The following is a 27,085-nucleotide window of genomic DNA, read 5'->3' as shown; positions in this document are numbered from 1 at the left end:
AGGAGTCTAGCATTCTGGTCTAAGCTACCAGGTTGATACAAGGTTGTCCTTGGGGACTCACTGGATAGTGATAGCCAGGTCAGCCATGACCTACGGGCTGGCCGCACAAGTCATCTAGGAGGACTTCCTGGAGAGAGTGGCTTTCAGCCCCACAGCCCAGAGTGGGGAGCTTATCTTGTAGCAACTCCTGAGGTTGATGGCCCTGTGGCCCCTTGCAGGTCAGTACTGCACAGAGGATGTGGACGAGTGTCAGCTCATGCCCAACGCCTGCCAGAATGGCGGAACCTGCCACAACTCCCACGGTGGCTACAACTGCGTGTGTGTCAATGGCTGGACTGGTGAGGACTGCAGTGAGAACATTGATGACTGTGCCAGTGCCGCCTGTTTTCAGGGTGCCACCTGCCATGACCGTGTGGCTTCCTTCTACTGCGAGTGTCCACATGGGCGCACAGGTGAGGGAGCGCAGGAGTCTCTGGGAGAAGGGGACTTGGTTGCTCACCACCCCTGGCTGCAAACAGCTGGTGTATCACGAGTGAGGTGGGAGGGACCAGTTTCACTCAGATGTAGGTGCAGGCCTGGGAGTGCAGCTCTGTCAGTAGAATGGCTACCTAGCATGCACAGGTCCTGGATTCAACCCCTAGTGCCACATAAACCGAGGGTGGTGGCACATGCCTGTTGAGGAGTGGATCCAAAGTTCGAGGCCATCGTTAGCTCTATAGCAAACGAGTTCAGCCTGGAATATGTGAGACCCTGTTCCAGGAAAGGAATGGGGAGAGACAACGCTGTGTCTCTGTGGCACCTCCAGCAATGACCTCGTAAGCCTTGCTGAACAGAGGTAGCCTGGTGCTCTGGGCTTTGTGGGATGCTCGAGGGGGTCACAGAGGTTCACCCCAGGGCGTTGGGTGAGACTGGCCCAGCTGCAGCAACCTGTTAATGCCAGGATGGGGAGAAACAGCACCCACTCACCGCGGCTGCCTTGTCTAGGCCTGCTGTGCCACCTGAACGATGCGTGTATCAGCAACCCCTGCAACGAGGGCTCCAACTGCGACACCAACCCTGTCAACGGCAAGGCCATCTGCACTTGCCCCTCGGGGTACACGGGGCCAGCCTGCAGCCAGGACGTGGATGAGTGCGCTCTAGGTAGGTGCAGATGTAAAAGCACAAGCAGCAGGAACAGGCTAGCTGCGCTGAGGGGGCTGTGACCTGTCCTGGAGGACCGCCAGCTTGAGGCATGGGCTGGGACATTGTGGGTGGTCTGGAGGCCAGAGAGCCCGACGAGCCCTCATCTGTGCCTCCCTCACCAGGTGCCAACCCGTGTGAGCACGCGGGCAAGTGCCTCAACACACTGGGCTCTTTCGAGTGTCAGTGTCTACAGGGCTACACTGGGCCCCGCTGTGAGATTGATGTCAACGAGTGCATCTCCAACCCATGTCAGAATGATGCCACGTGCCTGGACCAGATTGGGGAGTTTCAGTGTATATGTATGCCAGGTATGTCTTACGCCACTTCGGACCATGGAGCCTGCCAAGAGCAGGGAGTGGGAGAGTGAGTCAAGGCTGGATTGCTTCAAGTAAGATTTCTGTGAGGGTTGGCAGCATCTGGGAAACTGAGGCCAGGATAACAGGACAAAGTGGAGAATGTACCCAGAGTTGGGTGTACAGACCCCAGAACAGATATAGACATGAACCCCAATGGGCACGCTCGGCCTGTGTGAGGGAGGGTCATTTCTCTCCCAAGCCTTCAGCTGGAGGGCTCTGGAAGAGCCTAGTGAAGCCATCCTCCATCCAACCATCTCCCATCCCCAGGTTATGAGGGTGTATACTGTGAGATCAACACGGACGAGTGTGCCAGCAGCCCCTGTCTACACAATGGCCGCTGCGTGGACAAGATCAACGAGTTCCTGTGTCAGTGTCCCAAAGGTGAGGCCACCTACTTACCACAGGACCTGTGTCCTCATGCTCTCTTCCCAGACACCTTTGAGGGAGGAATTTGCCTTGTGAGTTGACTAGGAGGTTTTCAGGCTTTCCTCAAAGGTAAAGAAAGGCCCACATGAGAGTGGGCATTATAGAGAGCCTGGCACCAGAAACCCTTTACTAAAGGGGGGAAAGATAAACAGGAGCTGCGGTGCTCCCGAGATAAGGGGGTCCACCTGCGAGTGAGACACAGTGTGGGGATCTGACCTGTATATCTGGGAAGGACTTGGAGGAACTGAGGAGGGAACATAAAAGCCCCGGGAAGGTGTCTCTTGCCTACCCCAGAGCTGGACCAGACTTTGGGCCTTGTGAGATGTAAATCAGCCATCTTAGACTTGGTCGAGCAAGGGGAGTCCCATTCACAACCTAGTGCAGCTGTAACCATAGCAACCAGACGCTATTTAGGAAAAGGGCCCCTCTGTTGGGCCAGGGAGGCAGCCACTGAGCAGTGCTGAACCAGGAACTGATCAGAGGGGTAAGGGTACCAGGGCAGGTTGAAGCCTGGAGGTCAGTGGCCACTGGTGACAAAGTACCCTCTAGGGAGCCCAGGTGAGCAGTCATTCAGCTAACTATAGGGTCTGTGGGTAGCAACCGAAGGGCTAGGATACTGTCAGACATAACCATCTCCTCTTCCCTGGCCACAGGCTTCAGCGGGCACCTGTGCCAGTATGACGTGGATGAGTGCGCCAGCACACCATGCAAGAACGGCGCCAAGTGCCTGGATGGGCCCAACACCTACACCTGCGTGTGCACAGAAGGTACAAGAGGCAGTGTGCAGGGTCTGGGGGAGGGGACTCGGGCTTAGATAGTGGGAAGAAGGGACAGGAAACTGGGGAGCCCTTCGTTTGGGGCTATATAATCTGAGCGTCAAGAACTTAACTCTGCTTTGACTCCAGACAGGAGTGATGAGAACATCCCGGGGTATGTGACACTCCCACATCCAGTGACCCTGGGCTGGGCCTGCTCAGTATTTTCCCTAGGTGTAGCCAACTGAGTGTTGAGGGAGTAACTGGCCCTGAAGCTCACCAATGTCCACCTTTCCTGCCATCTAGGTTACACGGGGACCCACTGCGAGGTGGACATTGACGAGTGTGACCCTGACCCCTGTCACTATGGTTTGTGCAAGGATGGTGTGGCCACCTTTACCTGCCTCTGCCAGCCAGGCTACACAGGCCATCACTGTGAGACCAACATTAATGAGTGTCACAGCCAGCCGTGCCGCCATGGCGGCACCTGCCAGGACCGTGACAACTACTACCTCTGCTTATGCCTCAAGGGGACCACAGGTGACTGGCCAGAGCTGGCAGTGGGTGGAAAAGGGTGAGGCTAGGCTTGGAGGCTGACCACATGTCACGCTGCCCCTAGGACCCAACTGTGAGATCAATCTGGATGACTGTGCGAGCAACCCCTGTGACTCTGGCACGTGTCTGGACAAGATCGATGGCTACGAGTGTGCGTGCGAGCCAGGCTACACAGGTGAGCGGCTGAAGTTGGAGGTCAAGGTCAACCCTAGAGCCTTTAGATGAATGAGGTCTGGGAGGGACTGTGGGGTTAGCAGGGGTCCAAGGGCTGGAGGACACAAGTTAGGTATCCGCCTCCCAGATCTTGGTCTGCCCACAGGGCGGTTATCATAAGGACTGGGTGGCCTCCACATGCCTTCTGTCCCCTGTCAGTGTCAGCCCTGGCCACATCAGACTTAATGGCTGAAGTGGGGTGGCTAGAGCTCCGAGGCCAGGCTTTCGGACACACGTTCTGCCTCTGACACCCTTATATCTGATAAGAACCTTAATTTCTCTGAGCCCTGGGAACCTTGTCAACAGAGGGACAGTGTCCCAGAGGTCTCAAGGGTGTAGTAAAGTTTGGCTGAAGAATGACTCGGTTGGTAAGGTGTTGGCCTAGCGTGCAAAACCCCTGCCACATACATGTTCAGTTCTCCTGCCACATAAGCCAAGCGTAGCGGCATATGTTAGTACTCTGACATTGAAAGCAAGAGGATCAGAAACGCAGGCTGTTCTCAGCTATGCAGTGAGTTTGTGGCCAGACTGGACCAACAGGAGACCCTGAAGCTACTGGCACCACAGTCACTTAACTCATTGCTGCATAAGGCACTTTCCCGTGGCTTAAAGTTCCATAGATTGGCACACGGGGAAACTGAGGCCCAGCCAGGTTTAGCTCCAGGAGGGTTGGTCTCTGGGTGGCAGGCCTGGTATCAGCCCCTTCTCCCCCACAGGGAGCATGTGTAATGTCAACATTGACGAATGTGCGGGCAGCCCCTGCCACAACGGGGGCACCTGTGAGGATGGCATCGCCGGCTTCACTTGCCGCTGCCCCGAGGGCTACCACGACCCTACGTGCCTGTCTGAGGTCAACGAGTGCAACAGTAACCCCTGCATCCATGGAGCTTGCCGGGATGGCCTCAATGGGTATGGCAGACTGGCCTGGGGGGAACCAGCTAGAAGCCTGGGGCAGATACGGACTGGGTGAATGGGTGTTCCTGTGAGACCAGTAGTGTGAGGTCAGCCCCAAGAGTCTTCCCAGCATCCCTGGGTTGTGTCCTTATTGGCTAACATCAGCTCAGGATATAGACCTTAAGCACCCTGGCTGTTGAAACGGTCGTCTGATACCTGTGACAGCAGCCCTCTGTCAGTGTGTATATGGGGAGACTGCTAAAGTCCTTATTCAAACTGTTAAAAAGTTTGGTACAGAGGGTCAGTACTGGATCACACTGTCCCAGTCTAGAACCCTTGCATGGTCTTGGGAAAGGCGGGTACCTCCAGTCCAGTAGATGATGTGTCCTTGCCCTCAGACTGGATCTGTAGTCTAGGAACTGTATCTGTAGCCCAGGCTACAAACAGAGGCCTCTCTACAGATACAAATGTGACTGTGCCCCTGGGTGGAGTGGGACAAACTGTGACATCAACAACAATGAGTGTGAGTCCAACCCTTGTGTCAACGGTGGCACCTGCAAAGACATGACCAGTGGCTACGTATGCACCTGCCGAGAAGGCTTCAGTGGTGAGTGTGGTGGGTGACACAGCAGAGTGGGTCCTCCCTGGTGGCAATACAACCCCACGGTGTCTTCTTTCTTGGTCTACCTGATGAACAGGAGCTGCTGGCATTTCTCAGGCTGGGCCCCTGGCTCTCCCGAGTAAGGGCAGAGGGCAGAGGCTCAGGCCCACCCACTCTTGCTCTTCTTCCTACAGGCCCTAACTGCCAGACCAACATTAACGAATGTGCTTCCAACCCCTGCCTGAACCAGGGCACCTGCATTGATGATGTCGCTGGGTACAAATGCAACTGCCCTCTGCCCTATACAGGTATGAGCAGCCAGGGACTGTAATTGGCTCTGGTGGTAGCTAGTGGGGCCGAGAGTGTATGGGCTCACCAGGCATTGGAGAAGGTTCTGCTCCTCACTGAGTGGGGATCTTGGATCCTGCGGCACTTGGGCCTGGGGATTAGTCCCCAGATGAGCAAATACAGAGGGTGCCTAGGAGGAAGCTCCAGGGTGTGTGTATCCAGGTGTTCACCTGGCATGTCTGGAGTGAGGGGAGCCCTGGACTCCTCCAGAGAAAGTCCAGGGGCCTGACTGGTAGAGACTGAATGGATCACGGTCCACTTTGCCTGTGCCTCTGGGGGCCCTGGCTGCCCTCCTCCTCTGGCTGAGCCTGGGATTCCTTTGATGGCAGCTTCTTTGTGTGAGGAGACAAGGAGCCCTCTGTTCAGATGAACAGTGGCAGCTCCTGCCATGGGCACTGCCTGAGGAATGGCGAGAAGTAGACCCCCTGCAGGAGAGATGTGCATTGAACATGAAAGCCATGGCCACATTGCCCCCCAACCCCTGCAGCTCCCAATACTGCCACTGAATACTGGTGGCTTTCTTGCTGCTGCTGCTGCTGCTGCTGCTGCTGCTGCTGCTGCTGCTGCTGCTGCTGCTGCTGCTGCTGCTACTGGGTTCTGGACATCGCAAGTGGGTCTGTGAAGGTGGAGCCCTTCCAGTTCCTATGGTGCTTTGCAGCTAGTGACCAGGATGCTGTTTTCTTTGACAAAGTTAAAGGGCCTGGATTTTGTCTCCTGCGTTGGTCAGTGAGGAAACTGTCAGCCGCCAGGCACACCCCTTGTCCCTTTTGGTCCTGTTGCTATCGAGGCTGGCGGGAGGAGTCAAGCCGCGCTGACCAGCTTCCTGCTGGCCTGCTTCCTGCTTCCCTTTGCACAATTGTCGGAAACTCTGTCAAAGTTCCTGTCTGCCCAGGTCACCGTGGAAACCGATAGAGAGAGAGGCCCTGGAGACTCTCACCAGCGGGCTGGGGACATGGTGGGAGACAAGGAAGATAAGGCTTCCTTGCTTAGCTCCTGGAGCCAACCATGGCCATAAACAGGAAAGCTAGCTGGGATTATGAGGAGTCACCTGGGTCACGCATGGCTCCCCCAGGCGGTTATCAGATGCACTGCCCTAGTGTGAGGCTGCACCCCGTGTAGGATGTGCTTGGGGTAGCCATGGTAGCTCTGTCTCAGGAGTGACCTAAAACCTCAGGATCAGCTCAAGGTTTTTCCTGGAATGGGCACCAGGCCAGGGTCCTCCAGGCTCAACCACCTGTTATAGTAGGGTTTTGTTTTGAGGTTCTCTGGTTGAGCAAGGCCCAGGTTTTATCTCGCAGCATTTGGAAGATGAGCAATGGCTTCTGGGATTAGATAGATGGCTCCTGGAGAAAGAGTGCTTATTGTGGAAACCTGAGACCTGTTCCATGAAAACTGGGTACCGTAACCCCAACATTTGGGAGCACAGACAGATGTATCTTGAGAGCTCACTGACTGGCCATCCTAGCTAAAATGATGGCAGGCTTCTGATTCAGGGAGACTGTCTCAAAGGAATAAGGTGCAGGGTTGGTCGAGGACCCCTGACCTCCATCTCTGCTTCTGCATACACACTTGTGTGTACTTACATGCCCATGTGCATACACTATACACTTTTTAAAAAAGTAGCTTCAGAGAGAAACTTGATTCTGCTTTATCTCTAACTTCCTGTCTGCAATCGTCATTCCTCCCGGGATCAGAGTCTGGCTGGCCAATCATACAGCATCTCCTATACTCCCCCAGCCCCTCTATGGAAGACACTGTGGGCCAGGTTAGCTGGGTCCTATCTACTACGTATCTTTCTTTCTAGGAGCCACATGTGAGGTGGTGTTGGCCCCATGTGCCACCAGCCCCTGCAAAAACAGTGGGGTATGCAAGGAGTCTGAGGACTATGAGAGCTTTTCCTGTGTCTGTCCCACAGGCTGGCAAGGTGAGGCTTGCCTGGTCCCACCAGACTGGGACAAGAATGGTGGGTGGGAAGTCAGGGGCCCCAGCTTGGCTGTGGGATGGTCTCCAGAGATGAGCCCATCCGTGCTGAACCACCAGCTCTGGGAAGCCCAGGAGCAGAAGAGGACCTTGGATGGCCTTTCCCATCCTGACTCCATAGCCTCTGTTCTCCAGAGGTCAGGGGAGAAGCCCTGGGGATAGCCGGACCAGCTAGCACAGAGACTCAGAGGCTGGGGAGGTAACCAAATGAGTTTTGTCCTCACAGGTCAAACCTGCGAGATCGACATCAATGAGTGTGTGAAAAGCCCGTGTCGCCATGGTGCCTCTTGCCAGAACACCAATGGCAGCTACCGCTGCCTCTGCCAGGCTGGCTACACGGGTCGCAACTGCGAGAGTGACATCGATGACTGCCGACCCAGTAAGTGGTACCCGGCTCTGTCCGTCCTATATTCGTATGCCTCTGTCCCTAAGCACACATAGCAGAGAGCTGCTGAGGTGGGAAAACAGTCCTGGTGCCCAGCAGTCATGTAGGGCTGTGGGTAGCTGTGCCCTCAGCTCAGTCCACCTTCCTGTGCATGAAAAGAGACAGGTCAGAGGCTAGAGACAGGCCAGGAGGTGGCTGTTGAACATCATCAATGTGTGCTTCACACGGACTGAGCAAAGTCTCTAAAAGGCTTTGTTGCTACGTTTCCCAACCCAGCAGAGGCGCCAGTCACTTCAAAATGATGACATGGGGACTAGCTCTATTCAACCTTGACCCCCCCCCAGTTGTGTAGGGCTTTGGGGATGCCCCCATCCTGAGTCAAAGATAAAGACATTGAGGGAGGGTCCACCTGGCACCATCAGTGGGGGAGGGGGGCTGGCTTCCCCATGACTGCTCTGTGAAGCCTTGGGCCTGAGGGAAGGAGCGTTTGCAGAGCAGATCCCAGGCTCAGTGCTGGGATCAACCTGAGGTGAGTGGCCCCATCAACTAGTGTCATGGAGGCTTGCTAGTGAGCTCTTGCCATCCCACACCGCCTTCTCAGGTCCCCGTACCATGGCCAGTGGCCACCCTAAGGCTCATCCCTCTGTCCCTTCAGACCCATGTCACAACGGGGGTTCCTGCACTGACGGGGTCAACGCGGCCTTCTGCGACTGCCTGCCCGGCTTCCAGGGTGCCTTCTGTGAGGAGGACATCAACGAATGCGCCAGCAATCCATGCCAAAATGGTGCCAACTGCACTGACTGCGTGGACAGCTACACGTGCACCTGCCCCACGGGCTTCAATGGCATCCATTGCGAGAACAACACACCTGACTGTACCGAGAGGTGGGTCCCCGCCTCCGCTGGGAGGGGACAGAAATGGGTGGGGGAGGACACAGCCTTCACAGCATAGCGTGTCAAGCAGGTGTCTTGTCCAGACCCAGGGGGCATTCGGCACTAACTGAGCTGAGTCCAGCATTGCTCATTATGCTGCAGTGTCCCTCCTGAAGGAGCCTTTGTGGCCTTCAGTGACTTAGAACAGGGAAGTTTATCCAGAGGAATTGGGGAACCAGCCTCCTATCAAACAAGAGTTTTGTAATTCATCTTATTTCCCCTTTTGCCCTGGTTGCCAGGAGGCTTACAGTTAAATATCAGTGTCAAGCCTGAGGTGTGATGTGTTTCCTACAGTATTCTTATTTTGCCCTCGATTTTTTTTTTAACCATCATGCACCCATATGTTATAAAGTCTTCATTCATGATTTGAGTGTAGGCGTAGAGTTGTCTCTCCTGGCAAGGACCTTAGGATCCTCCTCACTCTTCCCTGCTTCTCGTCTGCCTCCAGCTCCTGTTTCAATGGTGGCACCTGTGTGGATGGTATCAACTCCTTCACCTGTCTGTGCCCACCTGGCTTCACGGGCAGCTACTGCCAGTATGACGTCAATGAGTGTGACTCACGGCCCTGTCTGCATGGTGGCACCTGCCAAGACAGCTATGGTACCTATAAGTGTACCTGCCCACAGGGCTACACTGGTCTCAACTGCCAGGTGAGCTGAGGTTGCAGGGTGTGACCCGGAAGGCCTAGGACTCCCCACTGCCCAGTCCTGAGCCATGCTTCCTTCAAAGGGCTCCCCGCGGTCATCATTGGTTCATGGAGTCAGAGTGAGCCCACATCCTCTGGGAAAATGCCAAGCTGGGTGCTTCTGAGAGAGACAGTTGGGCATGGGTGCCAGCCAGGCCCTTGCTTCCGTGGAGTGTATTATGTGGCCGTCTGTGTGGAGCAGCCTGGGGGCAGGATGTCCAAGGGAAGGCAGCCAGTGGGCTGTAGAGAGCCTTGAAGGAGAGTAAGGAGACATGGAGCCCAGTCCAGGTTGTTTCCAGGGCAGGAGGTGTTTGCGAGGCCTGTGCCTGAGAGTCTTAGGTGACACTCTTCTTGAGCGGGTGGGGACAGGAAGGAGTGGAGGAGTCAGGACGTAGAATGCCTTACTCCACTGGTGCTCTGCCCGTGGGTCACGACCGCAGTAGGAGTTGCATGTCAGATATCCTGCATATCACGTATTTACGTTATAGTAGCAAAATTACAGTTATGAAGAAGCAATGAAATAATTTTATGGTTGGAGGCCACCACAACATGGGGAACTGTAATTAAAAGGTCGCAGCGTTAGGGAAATTGAGAACCACTGTGCTACTCAAAAGCCAGCCCAGACCAGGGCAGGAGGGTGCCCCTGGCAGTCAGAGTCGGTGGGGGAGAGGTGACCACTGCCTGTCTCCTCAGAACCTTGTGCGCTGGTGTGACTCAGCTCCCTGCAAGAATGGCGGCAAGTGCTGGCAGACCAACACACAGTACCACTGCGAGTGCCGCAGCGGCTGGACTGGCTTCAACTGCGACGTGCTCAGTGTGTCCTGCGAGGTGGCTGCACAGAAGCGAGGTAACCATCTGTTCTCGCTCCGGCCCAGCCTAGGCCAGGAGCACCCTGGTGCTACCAGGTCGGGAAGGAATGGGCAGTAGTCCTGAGAGTTGGAACCCAGGCCTCATCTCCTTCCCTTCTTGTCCCCACAGGCATCGATGTCACTCTCCTATGCCAGCACGGAGGGCTCTGTGTGGATGAGGAAGACAAGCATTACTGCCACTGCCAGGCAGGATACACGGGCAGCTACTGTGAGGACGAGGTGGACGAGTGCTCACCTAATCCCTGCCAGAACGGAGCCACCTGCACTGACTATCTCGGTGGCTTTTCCTGCAAGGTGTGGGCCGTCCTGGGGTGGAGGAGGGTGTCGGTGTGAGTGTTGCTAAAGGAGGGCAAGGCTAGGACATAGTGTATCGTAGCAGACTGAGCCATGTTAGAGCCAAGTGTCCCGTATCTGCTCAGGATCCAGTCACATGACAGATGTGCTGGGGGAGGAAAAACATGCCAGGCAGTGCTTAGGGTATCTCTTCCCTCTGGTTTCATGGTATCTGACACCTGGTCCAAGTCCTCACCCCCGGGGAGCCAGGTGTTGTCCCCTCCCCACCTTGGACACTTACTTCAACTTACTGAGGTCCTACCTGGGGTCTGCTGGGTGGAGCTCCCACTTGAGGGCTGACAGGATATGGCTGCATGGCAAGTGGGGGACATGATACCACAATCCCAGCTAAGCTGTGACCTATGCCATTTCTACAGTGTGTGGCTGGGTACCATGGCTCTAACTGCTCTGAGGAGATCAACGAGTGCCTATCCCAACCCTGCCAGAATGGGGGTACCTGCATTGATCTGACCAACACCTACAAGTGCTCCTGCCCCAGGGGCACACAGGGTAAGGGTGGGGACCTGGGTGGGGACCTGGGTGGCATGGGAAGGATCCAGCCAGAGATCACTCAGTCTTGTCTTGTGAGGCCAAGGTGATTCAGAGCTGACCACGGGACAGGGATCTTAGTGGGAAGATGGGCCCCAAAAGCCCTGTGCTCCCTTCCCTTGGTCCCAGTTCCTGATTGGTTGCTGGACTGGGCCACACAGGACAGTACAGCCAGTATCTTCTGATGGTGTCTGTTGTCACTCTGCAGGTGTACACTGTGAGATCAACGTCGATGACTGCCATCCTCCCCTAGACCCTGCTTCCCGAAGCCCCAAATGCTTCAATAATGGCACCTGCGTGGACCAGGTGGGTGGCTATACCTGCACCTGCCCGCCAGGCTTCGTCGGGGAGCGGTGCGAGGGCGATGTCAATGAGTGTCTCTCCAACCCCTGTGACCCACGTGGCACCCAGAACTGCGTGCAGCGTGTTAATGACTTCCACTGCGAGTGCCGGGCTGGCCACACTGGTACGTGCCCCGGGCAGGCGGGTCGGATGGGTGGATGGGCAGGGTCAGCAGGGCTGGCTCCTTACTGTCTCTCCCACAGGACGCCGCTGTGAGTCGGTCATTAACGGCTGCAGGGGCAAACCATGCAGGAATGGAGGTGTCTGTGCTGTGGCCTCCAACACCGCCCGTGGATTCATCTGTAGGTGCCCTGCGGTAGGTGTCCCTGGCTCTGTGCAGCTGCAAGGGCGCCAGGTCTGAGGGTGCCTGAATCCTGACTCTTCTGTTGTGTGGATCTGTCCCTCACTCTGAGTAGTCAGCCTGACGACCTCCGGCAGAGGCTAGGGTCTAGGTCACATGCTTTCTCTTGTCCCCAGCTTGTTCATAAAACAGAGTGATCCTAGCACTCTGGAGCCTGAGGCTGAAAGATGGCCTTGTATTTGAGGTACCTTAGGCTACAGAACAAGCCCCAGTTTAAAACATTTATTTCCTGCTATACTATGTTGGGAACTCACACATGCTGGGCAAATGTTTTGCCACTGTATCCCAGCCCAACATCCTTAAATAGATATTCATTTTAGAGCAGTTTTAAGTTTGCATGAGAACTTAGCAGGAGGGCCAGGTCCCCACCCTGCCAGCCATTTCCTATGGTTGCTGCCTTGAGTGGAAGGTGTTGAAAGTCACAGTCTGAGCTGGCACTAATATGCAGGGTTAACATACTAATATGGGTGTTGACACACAGGGATTTGTACACGTACAGTGTAACAGTATCAGCCTTGGGTTTCATGGATCTAAAATCTCCTAGGGTTCTACCCATTCAGATATCCCTCCAATATGAAGCCCTTGGCACTCCTGACCTGCCTGTGGTGAGGACTTTTCAAGGGCCTCGTTACTAGGGCAAGGCTATGGACACCTTTCACAGATCACAGACAGTGGCTGGCCTAGGCTAGAGTGCATGTGACGTCCCTGAATCCATGCACCCATACGTTCTCTCTCCACCACAGGGCTTCGAGGGTGCCACTTGTGAAAATGACGCCCGCACTTGTGGCAGCTTGCGCTGCCTCAACGGTGGTACGTGCATCTCAGGCCCACGCAGTCCCACCTGCCTATGCCTGGGCTCCTTCACTGGCCCTGAATGCCAGTTCCCAGCCAGCAGCCCCTGTGTGGGTAGCAACCCCTGCTACAATCAGGGCACCTGTGAGCCCACATCCGAGAGCCCTTTCTACCGCTGTCTATGCCCTGCCAAATTCAACGGGCTGCTGTGCCACATCCTGGACTACAGCTTCACAGGTGGCGCCGGGCGCGACATTCCCCCGCCACAGATTGAGGAGGCCTGCGAACTGCCTGAGTGCCAGGAGGATGCAGGCAATAAGGTCTGCAACCTTCAGTGTAATAATCACGCGTGTGGCTGGGACGGCGGCGACTGCTCCCTCAACTTCAATGACCCTTGGAAGAACTGCACTCAGTCCCTGCAGTGCTGGAAGTATTTTAGTGACGGCCACTGTGACAGCCAGTGCAACTCAGCTGGCTGCCTTTTTGATGGCTTCGACTGCCAGCTCACCGAGGGACAGTGCAAGTAAGTAAGGCTGGGTCGCTTCAGAGGCCCAGGGCCCAGGAGGCACCAAACCAAATACCAGGAACATGAAGCCACTGTCCGTCCCTTCCCCTAGGGGGGTCACCGAGCACATTTCCCAGGTCTGGCCCAGTTAGGGTGGGTTTGAGGCCCGCAGGCTGGGATGGGACTGACCTCGTCCTGTACCTCCTCAGCCCCCTGTATGACCAGTACTGCAAGGACCACTTCAGTGATGGCCACTGCGACCAGGGCTGCAACAGTGCCGAGTGTGAGTGGGATGGACTGGACTGTGCAGAGCATGTCCCCGAGCGACTGGCAGCCGGCACACTGGTGCTGGTGGTGCTGCTTCCGCCCGATCAGCTACGCAACAACTCCTTCCACTTCCTGCGGGAGCTCAGCCACGTGCTGCACACCAACGTGGTCTTCAAGCGTGACGCGCAGGGCCAGCAGATGATCTTCCCCTACTATGGCCGCGAGGAAGAGCTACGCAAGCACCCGATCAAGCGTTCTGCAGTGGGCTGGGCCACAACGTCACTGCTTCCTGGCACCAATGGTGGGCGCCAGCGCAGGGAGCTGGACCCCATGGACATCCATGGGTGAGTGAGCTCCTGCCACTGTGGGCTGGTTCCCGGTGTGTCCCTGGGTTCTCGAACCAGCTCATCCCTGGAGCTGTGACCTCACCTTACCTTAAGGTCAGAAAGCACCAGGAACGATGAGGCCATCCTTCTGCTGGATGCCCAGTGTTTGCCCGTTGTGACTGTCAGGCCCCACCGTGTACCATGTGTTGGAGACCAGGCTGATGTCCCCTGGGGCTAAGCCATCCTAGGCCAATCCTGCACCTCAGTTGTAGTGACTCATCCATACCACAGAAGAGGAGTGAGGGGTACACAAGGGCGCTCTTGCTGAGCCTTAAAGGCCGAGGAGCCTAGGGTGGCGGTGAGGAGGCAGAGATAAGAGTGTCTCCTGGAGGGGTTGGGGATTTAGCTCAGTGGTAGAGCACTTGCCTAGCAAGCGCAAGGCCCTGGGTTTGGTCCCCAGCTCCGAAAAAAAGAAAAAAGAAAAAGAAAAAAAAGAAAGAGCTGGCTCTCTGGCATCTGAGCCTGCTATTGCCTCAAGCTACCCACTAGGGAGTCACAACTGCATCCCTGCACTTCTGTGGGGCACCAGGCACTGCTCTCAAGAGGGCATTGTATGCCTAGAGGCTATCTGTTCTCTGAAGTGAGGAAAAGGGGCGCTGTGCACCTAAGGGGCAAGGCTGGACAATAGAATGAGCCCCTGCCGAGTGCTAAAAAACTGGGGCTGCAGGGAGACTGTTCCACTGCAGGACTGTTGTCTGATATGCCCTCGGGGGGTCAGGGAGATAGGTAGGGAGTCAGAGCTGTGTGCCCGCAGCACACTGGAGTGTATCTGATCTCACTGTGCTGTGTGTTCTCAGCTCCATCGTCTACCTGGAGATCGACAACCGGCAGTGTGTACAGTCATCCTCGCAATGCTTCCAGAGCGCCACCGATGTGGCTGCCTTCCTAGGTGCTCTTGCCTCCCTCGGCAGCCTCAATATCCCCTACAAGATCGAAGCCGTAAAGAGTGAGTGACCAAGGGCTGGAGGGGCGGCTCAGTGGTTAAGAGCACGGGCTGCTGTTGCAGAGGAGCTGGGTTCAAGTCCCAGCACCCATGCAGCATCTTAATAACTTTCTGTAACGCCAGTTCCAGAGCGCCCAGGACCTTCTGACCTCTGAAGGCACCAAGCGTGCACAGGGTCCTGACATACATGCAGGCCAAACACCCATGCACATTAATTTTTTTTTTAAATGAGTGCCCTACCCCTGCCAGCCCTGCCTCTTCGGGGATGGGTTCCTTGCGTGGAGGAAAGTCTGAGAGGGTCACAAGCAGGCCATCTCTTCACTCCTTGTGCCCAGTTGTCATCCCCAGCTCAGGAAGTGCTTTTCTGGAATATTTTCCATGGCCTTTCCCCGCTGTGGATGGTGGGAGCTATAAGTACAAACTGCCCCCTAAGATGAATACATGTACCAGAAAGTGTGGAGGAGCCTTTCCTCTCTCCCCATTTTCTACCCCTGATTTTTCTTTGTTGGATATTATTTCAAAATCATTACTGGGGTTTTGTGTGTGTGTGCGTGTGTGTGCGTGTGTGTGTGTGTGTGTGTGTGTTGTTTTTTTTTTTTTAAAGAGAGAGAGAAGAATTGATCGGTGTCATGTGAAGTGTTGAAGTTTGTATCTTGAAAATCCCCCTAAATCCTTTGTCTTAACAGCTCAATGCGAGCGCAGTGATTTGAAGTTCGCTAATCCTCCTTCTCGAAAGGGGAGAAGTGAGCACTGTCTCCAGACAGATCAGCCGGTGCAGAAGAGAATTTAGCGATAGTTTGCAATTCTGATTAATCACGTAGAAAATGACCTTATTTTGGGGGGTGGGATGGAGGAGAGTGGGTGAGGAGGCACTGGCCGTGGAGCCAGTCCGCCGCCCCCCACCAGCCCACAGCATCGCCACGCCTGACGTGGGGTGCTTGCCTGCCGCCCCTGCCCGCAGGTGAGACGGTGGAGCCTCCGCTGCCCTCACAGCTGCACCTCATGTACGTGGCGGCAGCTGCCTTCGTGCTCCTGTTCTTTGTGGGCTGTGGGGTGCTGCTGTCCCGCAAGCGCAGGCGGCAGCATGGCCAGCTCTGGTTCCCTGAGGGTTTCAAAGTGTCAGAGGCCAGCAAGAAGAAGCGGAGAGAACCCCTCGGCGAGGACTCAGTCGGCCTCAAGTGAGTGGACACTGATGCCACTGTGCGGTGGGGGGTGGCTGGCAGGGTTGGTGGGGGTACTTAGCTCCTGCTGGCCCATCCATCCCTGTCCGTTACCCTAAGTCCATCTGCACGTAGAGGACACCCTTGTGAGTTGTGGCTTCAGGGCATTTCCTGGAGGACCTGCTCAGTCTCCCTACCCCCACACCCAGGCCCCTGAAGAACGCCTCAGATGGTGCCCTGATGGACGACAATCAGAACGAGTGGGGGGACGAAGACCTGGAGACCAAGAAGTTCCGGGTGAGTCCATTAGGCTCCCAAGCTTCCCTGGGTGGCATCTCCCACTTGAGCCCCAAGGGACGACGCTCTGCTTACTCTGCCCAAACTCAGTTTGAGGAACCAGTGGTTCTCCCTGACCTGGATGATCAGACTGACCACCGGCAGTGGACCCAGCAGCACCTGGATGCCGCTGACCTACGTGTGTCTGCCATGGCCCCAACGCCGCCTCAGGGGGAGGTAGATGCTGACTGCATGGACGTCAATGTTCGAGGACCAGGTAAGGCCACTGGAGATGCATGCACACAGCCCCTAGCATAGACTTAGAGGCCGGTAGGGATTGAGGAGGACTGGGGCACCGAGCGGCTCTGCCGCCACCCCCAGAATACACTTTTTCATGAAATGCTGCCTTTTGTTAGTCAAAGTGTTAATGTTTGTTTGTTTGAGACAGGGTCTTACTCTGTAGACCAGGCTAGCACCAAATATGATTTTTTTGTCTCAGCTTCTAATATGCTGGAATTATAGGTGTGGTCCCATGCCCAGCTAAAGTGTTGACTTTTAAAATTATATGCATATATAGGTGTATATAAAATATATACATATACATTTTATTTTATGTGCGAGGTCCTGCCTACATATATGTGTGTGTGTGTCATGTGCATGCCCAGTGCCTGTGGGAAGCCTGAAGAAGCCAGTGGATCCCCTGGAACTGGAGTTACCGATGGTTGTGAGTGGCCCTGTGGTTGCTGGGAATTGAACTCAGGACCTCTGGAAGCACTGGCTATCTCTCTAACCCTTATTTTATGTTTTAAATCATGTATTCATTTGAGTACAAGGGGCACACATGTACCATGGTGCACACGCGGAGGTCAGAGGACAACTTGCCAGGGCAGGTTCTCTCCTGCCATGTTGGTCTCAGGGTATCTTCCAGGTGGGCACCACTGCGTCCTTGGGGACCTCGTCTGGGGTCCCTTAAACTGAAGGCCGTGTGGAAGGACCGCCAGGGCCAGGGTTGGATGTTGGCCCTCCCTGAGGCGGACATCACCCTTCCCACACCTACCCATTTCTGTCCTCTCTGCAGATGGCTTCACTCCCCTAATGATTGCCTCCTGCAGCGGAGGGGGCCTGGAGACAGGCAACAGTGAGGAAGAAGAAGATGCACCTGCTGTCATCTCCGACTTCATCTATCAGGGTGCCAGCTTGCACAACCAGACGGACCGCACAGGGGAGACTGCCCTGCACCTGGCTGCCCGATACTCTCGTTCAGATGCTGCCAAGCGCTTGCTGGAGGCCAGCGCAGATGCCAACATCCAAGACAACATGGGGCGTACCCCATTACATGCCGCTGTTTCTGCAGACGCTCAGGGTGTCTTCCAGGTGATCTTCCAGGTGTCTTCCAGGTGATCTTCACGCCAGTGACTGGTGTGGACCCTGCCATCTCTGATTTCAAGTGTGACTGGGCAGGGTTAACTGGCACCTCTACACGGGAACTGCACTTTGAAGGAAGTCCAGGTTACAAAGGGCACCGAGCCCCACCTGTGTTCTCTGAACAGGCTGGCTGAAGGTGGTCTTGAGGAACCTACGGGGTGAGGCAGGGCCTCCCTACCCTCAGTAAGACCCTCCAGTCTCAAGGCTGTGGCCTCGACTTGAGGTCTCCACCCCAGAGCTATAACCTTTGCAGCCTAGTCCCACCCCATTCAGCTGTGGCTGCAGGCATAGCCCATGGCAGCAGAAAGAGCTTTAGAGGCTGCTGGTTCTGGCCTGCAAACCTATCTCTTGGCTTTGCCTAGAAGCCTGGAGGCAGCCAGGGTGATTTAAGGATTTAGCTGCCTGGGTCTCCAGGGACCATCCCTAGTAGTTGCTCTTGCGTCTCGCCATCCAGTGACCCCCACTACCAAACCTGTCCTCTAGGCGGCCCTGGAGCAGGCTCCAATGGGGAACAGACCAGGCATCAAAAATCATTTAATCATTGTTGTTTAATCATTTCTTAACTTGAGCCACACTTTGTTGATCTACAGAAGAAATTAAACAAGACAGGGCAATGTACACCTGTTATCCCAGCACTCTAGAATCTGAGAGAATTGTGAGCATGAGGCTGGCCTGGTCTTCATAGAAAGACCCTGGTTCAAAATAGCAAAGAGAGGTTGAGATCAGCCCAGGGTTAAGTTGAGCTCATGGCAGGGGCTGCCTGGTGTACAGCTCTCCACACGGTCTGCTTTGCTTGCATATGCAGATGTGTGCACTTTTCTAGGCCTCTAGGCAGTGCCGAGAATCCTTACCCAGGTCACAAGTATGGCTGTGGGTCGTGAGCGGGATTCCATCCTGGCTACCCTGCCCTCTGTCCCCCATGCTATTCAGTTTGATTTCTTTAGCCTGGAAGTAATTCTGACAGCCATGACCAAAAAATGAGGCCACCTGTGGTCCCAGTGGGTCCCCAACACAGCCCCTCCTGTACATGAAATACAGCTCCATAGCATCCAGTCTTCCTCAGGGGCTCATCCGAGTCACGGGAGCAGCTGAGCCCCGTCCAGGCATTGGTTCCTGGAGGTATGGGCTTGTGTTTAGCTCACTGCCTGAATCCATCCCTGTTTTCCAGATCCTGCTCCGGAACAGAGCCACAGATCTGGATGCCCGAATGCATGATGGCACAACCCCTCTGATCCTGGCGGCACGCCTGGCCGTGGAAGGCATGCTAGAGGACCTCATCAACTCTCACGCTGATGTCAATGCTGTGGATGACCTAGGTAGGCCCAAGCTCCAGCCCAGCTCCTGAGGATGTCAGCCTAGCGCCTGATCCGCTCAGCCTTAAACTCCTCTCTCCTCTCCTCGCTTCCTCTCCAGGCAAGTCAGCTCTGCACTGGGCAGCCGCTGTGAACAATGTGGACGCTGCTGTTGTGCTCCTGAAGAACGGAGCCAACAAAGACATGCAGAACAACAAGGTAAGCAGAGGGTGTGCCTGAACCACAGGGGTAGGCCAGGGACTCCGTCTGGTGCACCCATACGTTGGCCAGAGTGTGAAGAGTGTCTGGGACGCAGCTAGCTTTTCTGACTTGTCCAAGAGTGGGGACTGGAGCAGCAGATAAAATAACCCATGCCCTTGCTGGAGAGGAGATGAGGCAGCAGCTGTCTTACGTCACTGTTAATTGAGCCTTGCCTTTTGTTCCCTTCTGTCCCTGGGGGTGTGTGGTGACCTTAGGGGCTCAGGATCGGCCAAGGGCAAGGATGGGGTGGCCCTGTCTCTTAAGGCCTGCAAGGCCCCTGGCCCACTCACTGCTACCATCGTCCTTCCTTTGGGATAAGGAACTGTACCGAGCTGGGCCGCAGCCTTGCCTCCCGGTGTCACTGTCTACAGGGCTAGTTGTTTCTTCAGGACTATGCGTAGTTACTCAGAAGGGCAGAGTTTGGGCCTCCCTTACCAGGTCCACTGCAGGCTGGGACGTGCACCAGGAGTCTGGCACCAGGTTCCCTGCAGTCCAGGGTGGGCCTAGTAGACAGTTCTGTAGGCTCCTATGCCCTTTGCACTCCTCACAGAGAGTCATATGACTATGTCTACTGGGCAGAGCAGACCAGAAGAAGCTGAGATGCCTTAGCCACCAGGGACCCTTTGGACAGGAAGTACCTTCCCCACGTCCATTCATTTGCCTTATGGGTTCCTGAATCCCAGGATTGCAGATTCCGTACCTGCATTTTTGGGAAGGAGAGCTAAAGGCACATGGTTCATTAAGTTTCTTGGCAGCCTGACGCCACACAGGGGAAGCCCTATGGATTTATCCCACAGACCTTCTCTGGGGGTGTGAGGAGATAAATCTAGGTTCTCTAAAAAAGGACTCAGGATCAGCCGGGTGTGTTTCCTAGCACCAGGAAGCTAAGGCAAGACGATACTGGGTTCCTGGCCACTCCGGGTAATATAGGGAGGCCCCATGATAAACCCTCTTCTCCCCCAGCCGGGTCCGCTAGGGTGTTTGGTCTAGATAGGTCTCTCCCTCTGTAAGGAAGCAGAAGCACTGCTTCCCTAGCCCCTCCTCCCAGGCCATCCATCATAGATGGCTCAGCGAGTTCTACGCCAGGCCCAGCTCCCTCATGTGCCTCCTGTCCATTACCTACAGGAGGAGACTCCCCTGTTCCTGGCCGCCCGTGAGGGCAGCTATGAGACTGCCAAAGTGTTGCTGGACCACTTTGCCAACCGGGACATCACGGATCACATGGACCGATTGCCACGGGACATTGCACAGGAGCGCATGCACCACGATATCGTGCGGCTTTTGGATGAATACAACCTGGTGCGCAGCCCACAGCTGCATGGCACTGCCTTGGGTGGCACACCCACTCTGTCTCCCACACTCTGCTCGCCCAACGGCTACCTGGGCAACCTCAAGTCTGCCACACAGGGCAAGAAGGCCCGAAAGCCCAGCACCAAAGGGCTGGCTTGCAGTAGCAAGGAAGCTAAGGACCTCAAGGCCCGGAGGAAGAAGTCCCAGGATGGCAAGGGCTGCCTGTTGGACAGCTCAAGCATGCTGTCACCCGTGGACTCCCTCGAGTCACCCCATGGCTACTTGTCAGATGTGGCCTCACCACCCCTCCTTCCCTCCCCGTTCCAGCAGTCTCCATCCATGCCTCTCAGCCACCTGCCAGGTATGCCTGACACCCACCTGGGCATCAGCCACTTGAATGTGGCAGCCAAGCCCGAGATGGCAGCTCTGGCCGGAGGCGGCCGGTTGGCCTTTGAGCCACCCCCACCACGCCTCTCCCACCTGCCTGTAGCCTCCAGTGCCAGCACAGTGCTGAGTACCAATGGCACAGGGGCTATGAATTTCACCGTGGGTGCACCGGCAAGCTTGAATGGCCAGTGTGAGTGGCTTCCCCGGCTCCAGAATGGCATGGTGCCCAGCCAGTACAACCCGCTAAGGCCAGGTGTGACTCCGGGCACACTAAGCACACAGGCAGCTGGCCTCCAGCATGGCATGATGGGCCCGATACACAGCAGCCTCTCCACCAATACCTTGTCCCCGATTATCTACCAGGGCCTGCCCAACACAAGGCTGGCCACACAGCCCCACCTGGTGCAGACCCAGCAGGTGCAGCCACAGAACTTACAAATCCAGCCTCAGAACCTGCAGCCACCATCGCAGCCACACCTCAGTGTGAGCTCAGCAGCCAATGGGCACCTGGGTCGGAGCTTCCTGAGCGGGGAGCCCAGCCAGGCAGACGTACAGCCGCTGGGCCCCAGCAGTCTGCCTGTGCACACCATTCTGCCCCAGGAAAGCCAGGCTCTGCCGACATCACTGCCATCCTCCATGGTCCCACCCATGACCACTACCCAGTTCCTGACCCCTCCTTCTCAGCACAGCTACTCATCCTCACCTGTGGACAACACCCCCAGCCACCAGCTGCAGGTGCCAGAGCACCCCTTCCTCACCCCATCCCCTGAGTCCCCTGACCAGTGGTCCAGCTCCTCCCCGCATTCCAACATCTCTGATTGGTCCGAGGGCATCTCTAGCCCGCCCACGAGCATGCCGTCCCAGATCACCCACATTCCAGAGGCATTTAAGTAAACAGAGATGTGGGATGAAGGACCCCAGCTTCCGTTCCCAAGCTCTGTTGGGAGTCCTTTCCAGTGCTCCAGGATGCTGGGGCGACCAAAGGAGCCTTTTAAAAAAAAAATGTTTTTATACAAAATAAGAGGACAAGAATTTCCATTTTTTTTTTAGTATTTATTTATGTACTTTTATTTTCCACAGAAACACTGCCTTTTTATTTATATGTATTGTTTTCTATGGCACTAGGGGAAAACATCTGTTCCAAGAAAATAAACTAGTTCTGAGAGCCTCGATTTTCCTGGTCAGGGTGAAGTTCCCTGTGTGTTTGTAAAATACGAACAAGGATTCATGATTTGTAAATGCCGTTTATTTATTGATTGCTTCTTTCCAAAATCGTCGAGAAAGAAAGAAAGAAAAAGAAAGAAAGAAAGAAAGAAAGAAAGAAAGAAAGAAAGAAAGAAAGAAAGAAAGAAAGAAAGGCATGCTAGGAGAAAGGAGGAGGAGGCTGGAAACTGCCTCGCCAGATTTCCCCCTCCCCAGATGCCTGCTACCCCACTCACTGCCCCTCCTCCCAGTGTCACCTGGGATTTGCAGATGTGTTTAGAAACAGGCCAAGACCTTGAACCTCGGGTACATGGATTAGTTTTGTATCTAAAACAGGAAACAAGTAAAATGATGTGGTTTGTACATTTTCTGTAACCACCGCATGGGCTTGGAGAAGTGTCCTCGGTGTGTGTGGAGTGTTCTACCCAGTACCAGGTATGAATCTGCAGGCTTCAGTGTTCTGTACTAGTGTTTATGGCCCTTGGGAGTACTACTCCCCTGCCCTGCCCTGCCCTGCCCTGCCCTGCCCAACTGTCCCCTTCCTGACATCTTGAGCCAGTAAGCCAAGTGGGGTGTGGTGCCTCCTGGAGAATGACACTGCCTGGACTGTTCCGTGCGTCACCCCTGAACAGCATCATCCAAATTCAACTGAGGATGGACTGTCCCTGCCTGGGCCTGGGCTCCTGACATCCGACTGCCAAAGGGCTCCAATGTGCACTGTGAACTCACCAGAGCAGCCTACATTGAGACCTCAAGAAGATATAAGCTGTGTGGCCTCTGATCCCCCAACTGGCCTGGGTGGGGACGTGCCTTGAGTGTGCTGGAATGTGGGCGGAGCCTGCCTCTGGGCCACCCCTCCTGGTTCAGGGCGGTGCTCACAGCAGATTTTTGCAGTATCAAGTATACGCCTGTGGCAGAATAAGTATCTGTAAATACATGTTTAAAGGTGGATTTTGTTTAAGAAATCTAAAGGAACAAGTCTGTCCCGTGTCAAGCTGATGAGGAATGTCAGACCATGGCTCAGCTCGGTGTGACCCAGGCCTTGTGACCTGACAGTAGCTCCTAAGAGCACAACCCAGGATGGCCCATCTGCTGTCCACCAAGCCCTTTCCCAGCCACTGTGTGCGGGGAGGGGGGCTTTCGGGGGCAGCTGCCTACCTCCTCAGGGCAGCTCCTCCTGGCCTTTTGGGAAGCAGTGTCTGCGCTATACCTAATAGATATGACCAGACACATCCTAAGATGTTGATTCTTACTGTGTTTTATTAAAAAAAATGTAGTTTACAGAAAAAAGAAACTTAAAAAAAAGTTATCTACATGTAAAACTGTAGGTAATAAAAGTGATGTATTTTTTCATCTTTTTTGTTAACTAATTTGCAATAAAAATGAAGCTGATGGTCTTCCATGTTTTGCTAACCTTGGAGTGTGGTTTGGTTCACTTTTCAGAGAGTATGGCCAGGCAAGGGCCACCCAGCACTGAAATAGCCAAATCCAAACCCTCTCTTACACAGAAATACCAAGAAGTTACTGAGGGGGACACACCGTTCTCAGAAGGGCAGCAAGGCGGGAAGACAGAGTCTTCCTCTCAGGAGGGATGTGGATTTGATGTCAGCTCCATTCCTATGAGCGGCAGAGGGGTAAAGGCACCGTACATTGTCATAGATGACTATCCTCTGAGCCCAATAATCCCCAACCTCTTCAAGTTCAGCCATTCCTTCTTGCAAGGGGTCATCCCAGTCGTACTTTTCTGACTGCTTATATTCCCCCTCAAAGGCTTCAGAAGCCATGGGACTCAAAGCACCCTCGCCTGATGATCCAGTCACTCCATGATGCCTGTTGTATGCAATCCTGTCCTGATTGTGCATGACCTCAGGGAGGGACAAGAGTATATAGTCTGGGAAGACTGGTGGAGGGACTCTCCACCTATGTGGCTGTGGGGAAAGCCTTATCCCTGCTAGGTAAATGTATTAATATTTATTTAATAAATCCCAGCAGCGGGCTGGAGAGATGGCTCAGCGGTTAAGAGCATCCGACTACTCTTCCAGAGGTCCTGAGTTCAATTCCCAGCAACCACATGGTGGCTCACAACCATCTGTAAAGAGATCTGATGCCCTCTTCTGGTGTATCTGAAGACAGCTACAGTGTACTTATATATAATAAATGAATAAATCTTAAAAAAAAAATAAATCCCAGCAGCAGGCACCACCCGACTCAATGGTTTAAGTTCCTGAATGAAAGGCACACACACGGTCTTTATATTTTAATATGTCCTATTCGGCACAATAGCTGGGCAGCTGCCTAATCTTCATGTTGCTAAAATCTACCTCTCGTCGATAATTCTGAGTTATTACTTACTAATTCTGTGTTCTATCTTGGCTGGTCTAGACCCAGTTGGGCATCCTTTAGGCCAGCACTCTCCTGGCTCCTTCATATGGTGGCTATGCCTCTCTGCCCTGCTCTCTCAGGCATGGTGTCCCTCCTCTCCCCCACCCTCTCCCCCACACTCTCCCGGCATGGCATGATGGATCTCCCCCTTCTCCCTTCTCTCCCCCCACTTCCCCACTCCCAAGACCAGGAATCCTAAAATCCCGCCTTTGTCTGTCCTCCCCAGCTAATTGGCTATTGACATCTTTGTTTACCAATCAGAACCCACTGGGGATAGGTTCCCAAATGCTACATTGTAAACCTTCTTAAGCAGTTATTTGGGGTAACATAATTAACATTTGTAATACAAACAGCTACATTTTGTGACTCAGTAAGTAACCCTTCACCTGTGTTCTGCTTGTCATTCCAAATCCATTGGTGCCCCAGTGAACTTTGGTAGAATTGTACCTAGGAACTTAGGAGGAGGGGTAAGTGTTGTTTCTCCCTGGGAAAAAAACAACAGCGGGGTTGGGGATTTAGCTCAGTGGTAGAGCGCTTGCCTAGGAAGCCCAAGGCCCTGGGTTCCGTCCCCAGCTCCGAAAAAAAGAACCAAAAAAAAAAAAAAAAAAAAAAAAAAAAAAAACAAACCAAACCAAACCAAACCAAACAAAACAAAACAAAACAAAAAAAAAAAAACCAACAACAGCAGTGGAAGGGAAGGTGGGGAGGGTGCCTTAGGGCAACCACCTTTGTCCAAAGAAAGGACAAAGAAATCTGGAGAAATAACAGAACAGGGTACCATGGGACAGGGCAGGCAAGTCTGGATTGTTCTATGATTTAAGATTAAGTGCTACAAAGGCATCTAAGGACAAGTGTGAATCCAAGTCCAGATGTCCTGTCCCTGCCCAGGGTTGCACATTGTTATAGCAGAGGGGGCCCAAGGTCCTGAAGGGATGCTCACACACAGAATTGTGATAACTTGTCTCATTCTTGCCCTCAAGGGGGATTGTCTGAGCCCGAATTCTGCCCAGAGAGCTAGCACCCCTAAAGTTCCATCCACAGTGGAAATGACAGCTCAGAAAAGGTTTAGCAGGCCCATATGCCTCAGTGTTCTCTAGAGCATCATCTGCAATGGCACATACAGCCCAGTGTCCACAAATGCAGTGGCTGGACCATTGGGAACACGTTTGGACTGGGTTGGGGGTGAAAAACATATACATTTGCAGACCAAAGCAAAGGCCTGCCCATGTGGGCAAATCTTCTCCAGTGAGAGGCCAGACACCGAAAGGCGAAAGGGGACCCTGCCTACATGTGCAGAACATGAATTCTCTTCCAACTTCAGACTCCATGGAAAGAGTGTCTGTTCTTCTTGGGTCTCCAGAACTTGGCAGCTCTGGGGACTTGCCAATCCTACAACCTCTCTGTGTTTATACCCTAGTAAACATTCAGTGGAGTATTCTTCAGCCATTAAAAGGAGCAAAGCTCTGAGCCGTACTAACGTGGGTGAGCTGTAGGAGGACCCTGGGCTCAGGGAGAGGCGCCTCACAAGTAACCACATGATTTCATCTTTATGAAATATCCTCAGTGACTAAGGCCACAAAGGCAGAGAACAGAGTGGCCATTCCTGGGTCCGGGAAAATGGGTGTGACTGATAACCTACAAGTTTGACTTTGCATGGGTAGTCCGGCACTGGGTCCATCTAAGGCAGGAAGCTGCAAGACACTGTGAAGGCCCCGGACTTGTCAATACTAGAATTCCACACATCTGTCTGTGCGTCTGCTAAAACTAGCAAAGAAAAGTAGCAAAGAAAACTGTGAACTTTCAGAAATTTGTTCCCAAGGACATGACAGCAAGTTCTCTTTTATTTTGTGACAGGATCTTGCTGGGTTTGTTGACCTCAAACTCACCATCCCCTGCCTTAGTCTCCCAAGTGTTGGGATTCCAGGTGGTATACCGCCATACCCAATTAAACATAGTACTCTTAAGGGACATCCATCTACCCCTAAAGTCACTGGAAATAATTTTTAAAAATGTAAAACAATATTTTTAAAGGACTAAAGATGTAGCCTCGTAGTAACTTACTGTGCACAAGGCTCTGGATTCTGTCTCCAGGACTGTCCTCGTTAGGGTTTCACTGCTGTGAACAGACACCATGACCACAGCAACTCTTATAAGGACAACATTTGGGCTGGAGAGATGGCTCAGTGGTTAAGAGCACTGTCTGCTCTTCCAGAGGTCCTGAGTTCAATTCCCGGCAACCACATGGTGGCTCACAACCATCTGTAATGAGATCTGGTGCCCTCTTCTGGCCTGCAAGCATACATGCAGGCAGAAAGCTGTGTGATGTATACATAATAAATAAATAAATGTAAAAAAAAAAAAAATAAGGACAACATTTAATTGGGGCAGGCTTGTAGGTTCAGAGGTTCAGTCCATTATCATCAAGGCAGGAACATGGCAGCATCCAGGCAGGCATGGTGCAGGCGGAGCTGAGAGTTCTACATCGTCATCTGAAGGCTGCTAGCGGAACACTGACTTCCAGGCAGCTAGGATGAGGGTCTTAAGCCCACGCCCACAGTGACACACCTATTCCAACAAGGCCATACTTCATAATAGTGCCACTCCTGGGCCAAATAAAGTAATCAATACGTTGGCTTGGGAGATAAGCTTCCATAAGTTCCCTGTTCTGTAAACCTGAGCTCCTCATTTTGAGCCATGTAAAAAAGCTGGGAGAGATCATATGCAATCACATGCTGTGACCCCAGCGTCAC

The 27,085-nt window shown here is 53.9% G+C and overlaps 1 protein-coding gene across 2 annotated transcripts in view; it reads left to right on the top strand.

Moving 5' to 3' along the window:
• The window catches only part of Notch1 (notch receptor 1), a 56,157-nt gene extending 32,791 nt beyond the window's left edge, over window positions 1-23,366 (top strand). The window contains exons 6-34 of one of the 2 annotated variants that reach the window (XR_015682082.1): window positions 219-452; window positions 985-1,140; window positions 1,305-1,490; window positions 1,806-1,919; window positions 2,618-2,731; window positions 3,026-3,259; window positions 3,339-3,449; window positions 4,204-4,396; window positions 4,843-4,988; window positions 5,177-5,290; window positions 7,135-7,254; window positions 7,537-7,689; window positions 8,351-8,579; window positions 9,076-9,277; window positions 10,006-10,159; window positions 10,291-10,475; window positions 10,892-11,024; window positions 11,272-11,529; window positions 11,609-11,721; window positions 12,510-13,081; window positions 13,273-13,674; window positions 14,514-14,662; window positions 15,621-15,837; window positions 16,029-16,116; window positions 16,207-16,372; window positions 17,174-17,492; window positions 18,689-18,836; window positions 18,934-19,031; window positions 20,199-23,366. Coding sequence is in view for 1 of the 2 variants with exons in the window: in NM_001105721.1 (NP_001099191.1) it covers window positions 219-452; window positions 985-1,140; window positions 1,305-1,490; window positions 1,806-1,919; window positions 2,618-2,731; window positions 3,026-3,259; window positions 3,339-3,449; window positions 4,204-4,396; window positions 4,843-4,988; window positions 5,177-5,290; window positions 7,135-7,254; window positions 7,537-7,689; window positions 8,351-8,579; window positions 9,076-9,277; window positions 10,006-10,159; window positions 10,291-10,475; window positions 10,892-11,024; window positions 11,272-11,529; window positions 11,609-11,721; window positions 12,510-13,081; window positions 13,273-13,674; window positions 14,514-14,662; window positions 15,621-15,837; window positions 16,029-16,116; window positions 16,207-16,372; window positions 17,174-17,469; window positions 18,689-18,836; window positions 18,934-19,031; window positions 20,199-21,644 (6,731 nt within the window). In the remaining variant the exon portion in view is untranslated. 2 annotated transcript variants of the gene reach the window in all.
• Window positions 23,367-27,085: the final 3,719 nt, after the last annotated feature.

This window comes from Rattus norvegicus, chromosome 3, assembly GCF_021556685.1.
Source record: "Rattus norvegicus strain SHRSP/BbbUtx chromosome 3, alternate assembly SHRSP_T2T, whole genome shotgun sequence".
Lineage (NCBI taxonomy): Eukaryota > Metazoa > Chordata > Mammalia > Rodentia > Muridae > Rattus > Rattus norvegicus.
Note: the sequence above shows the minus strand (reverse complement) of the source record. Positions and strands in the feature narration are given on the sequence as shown.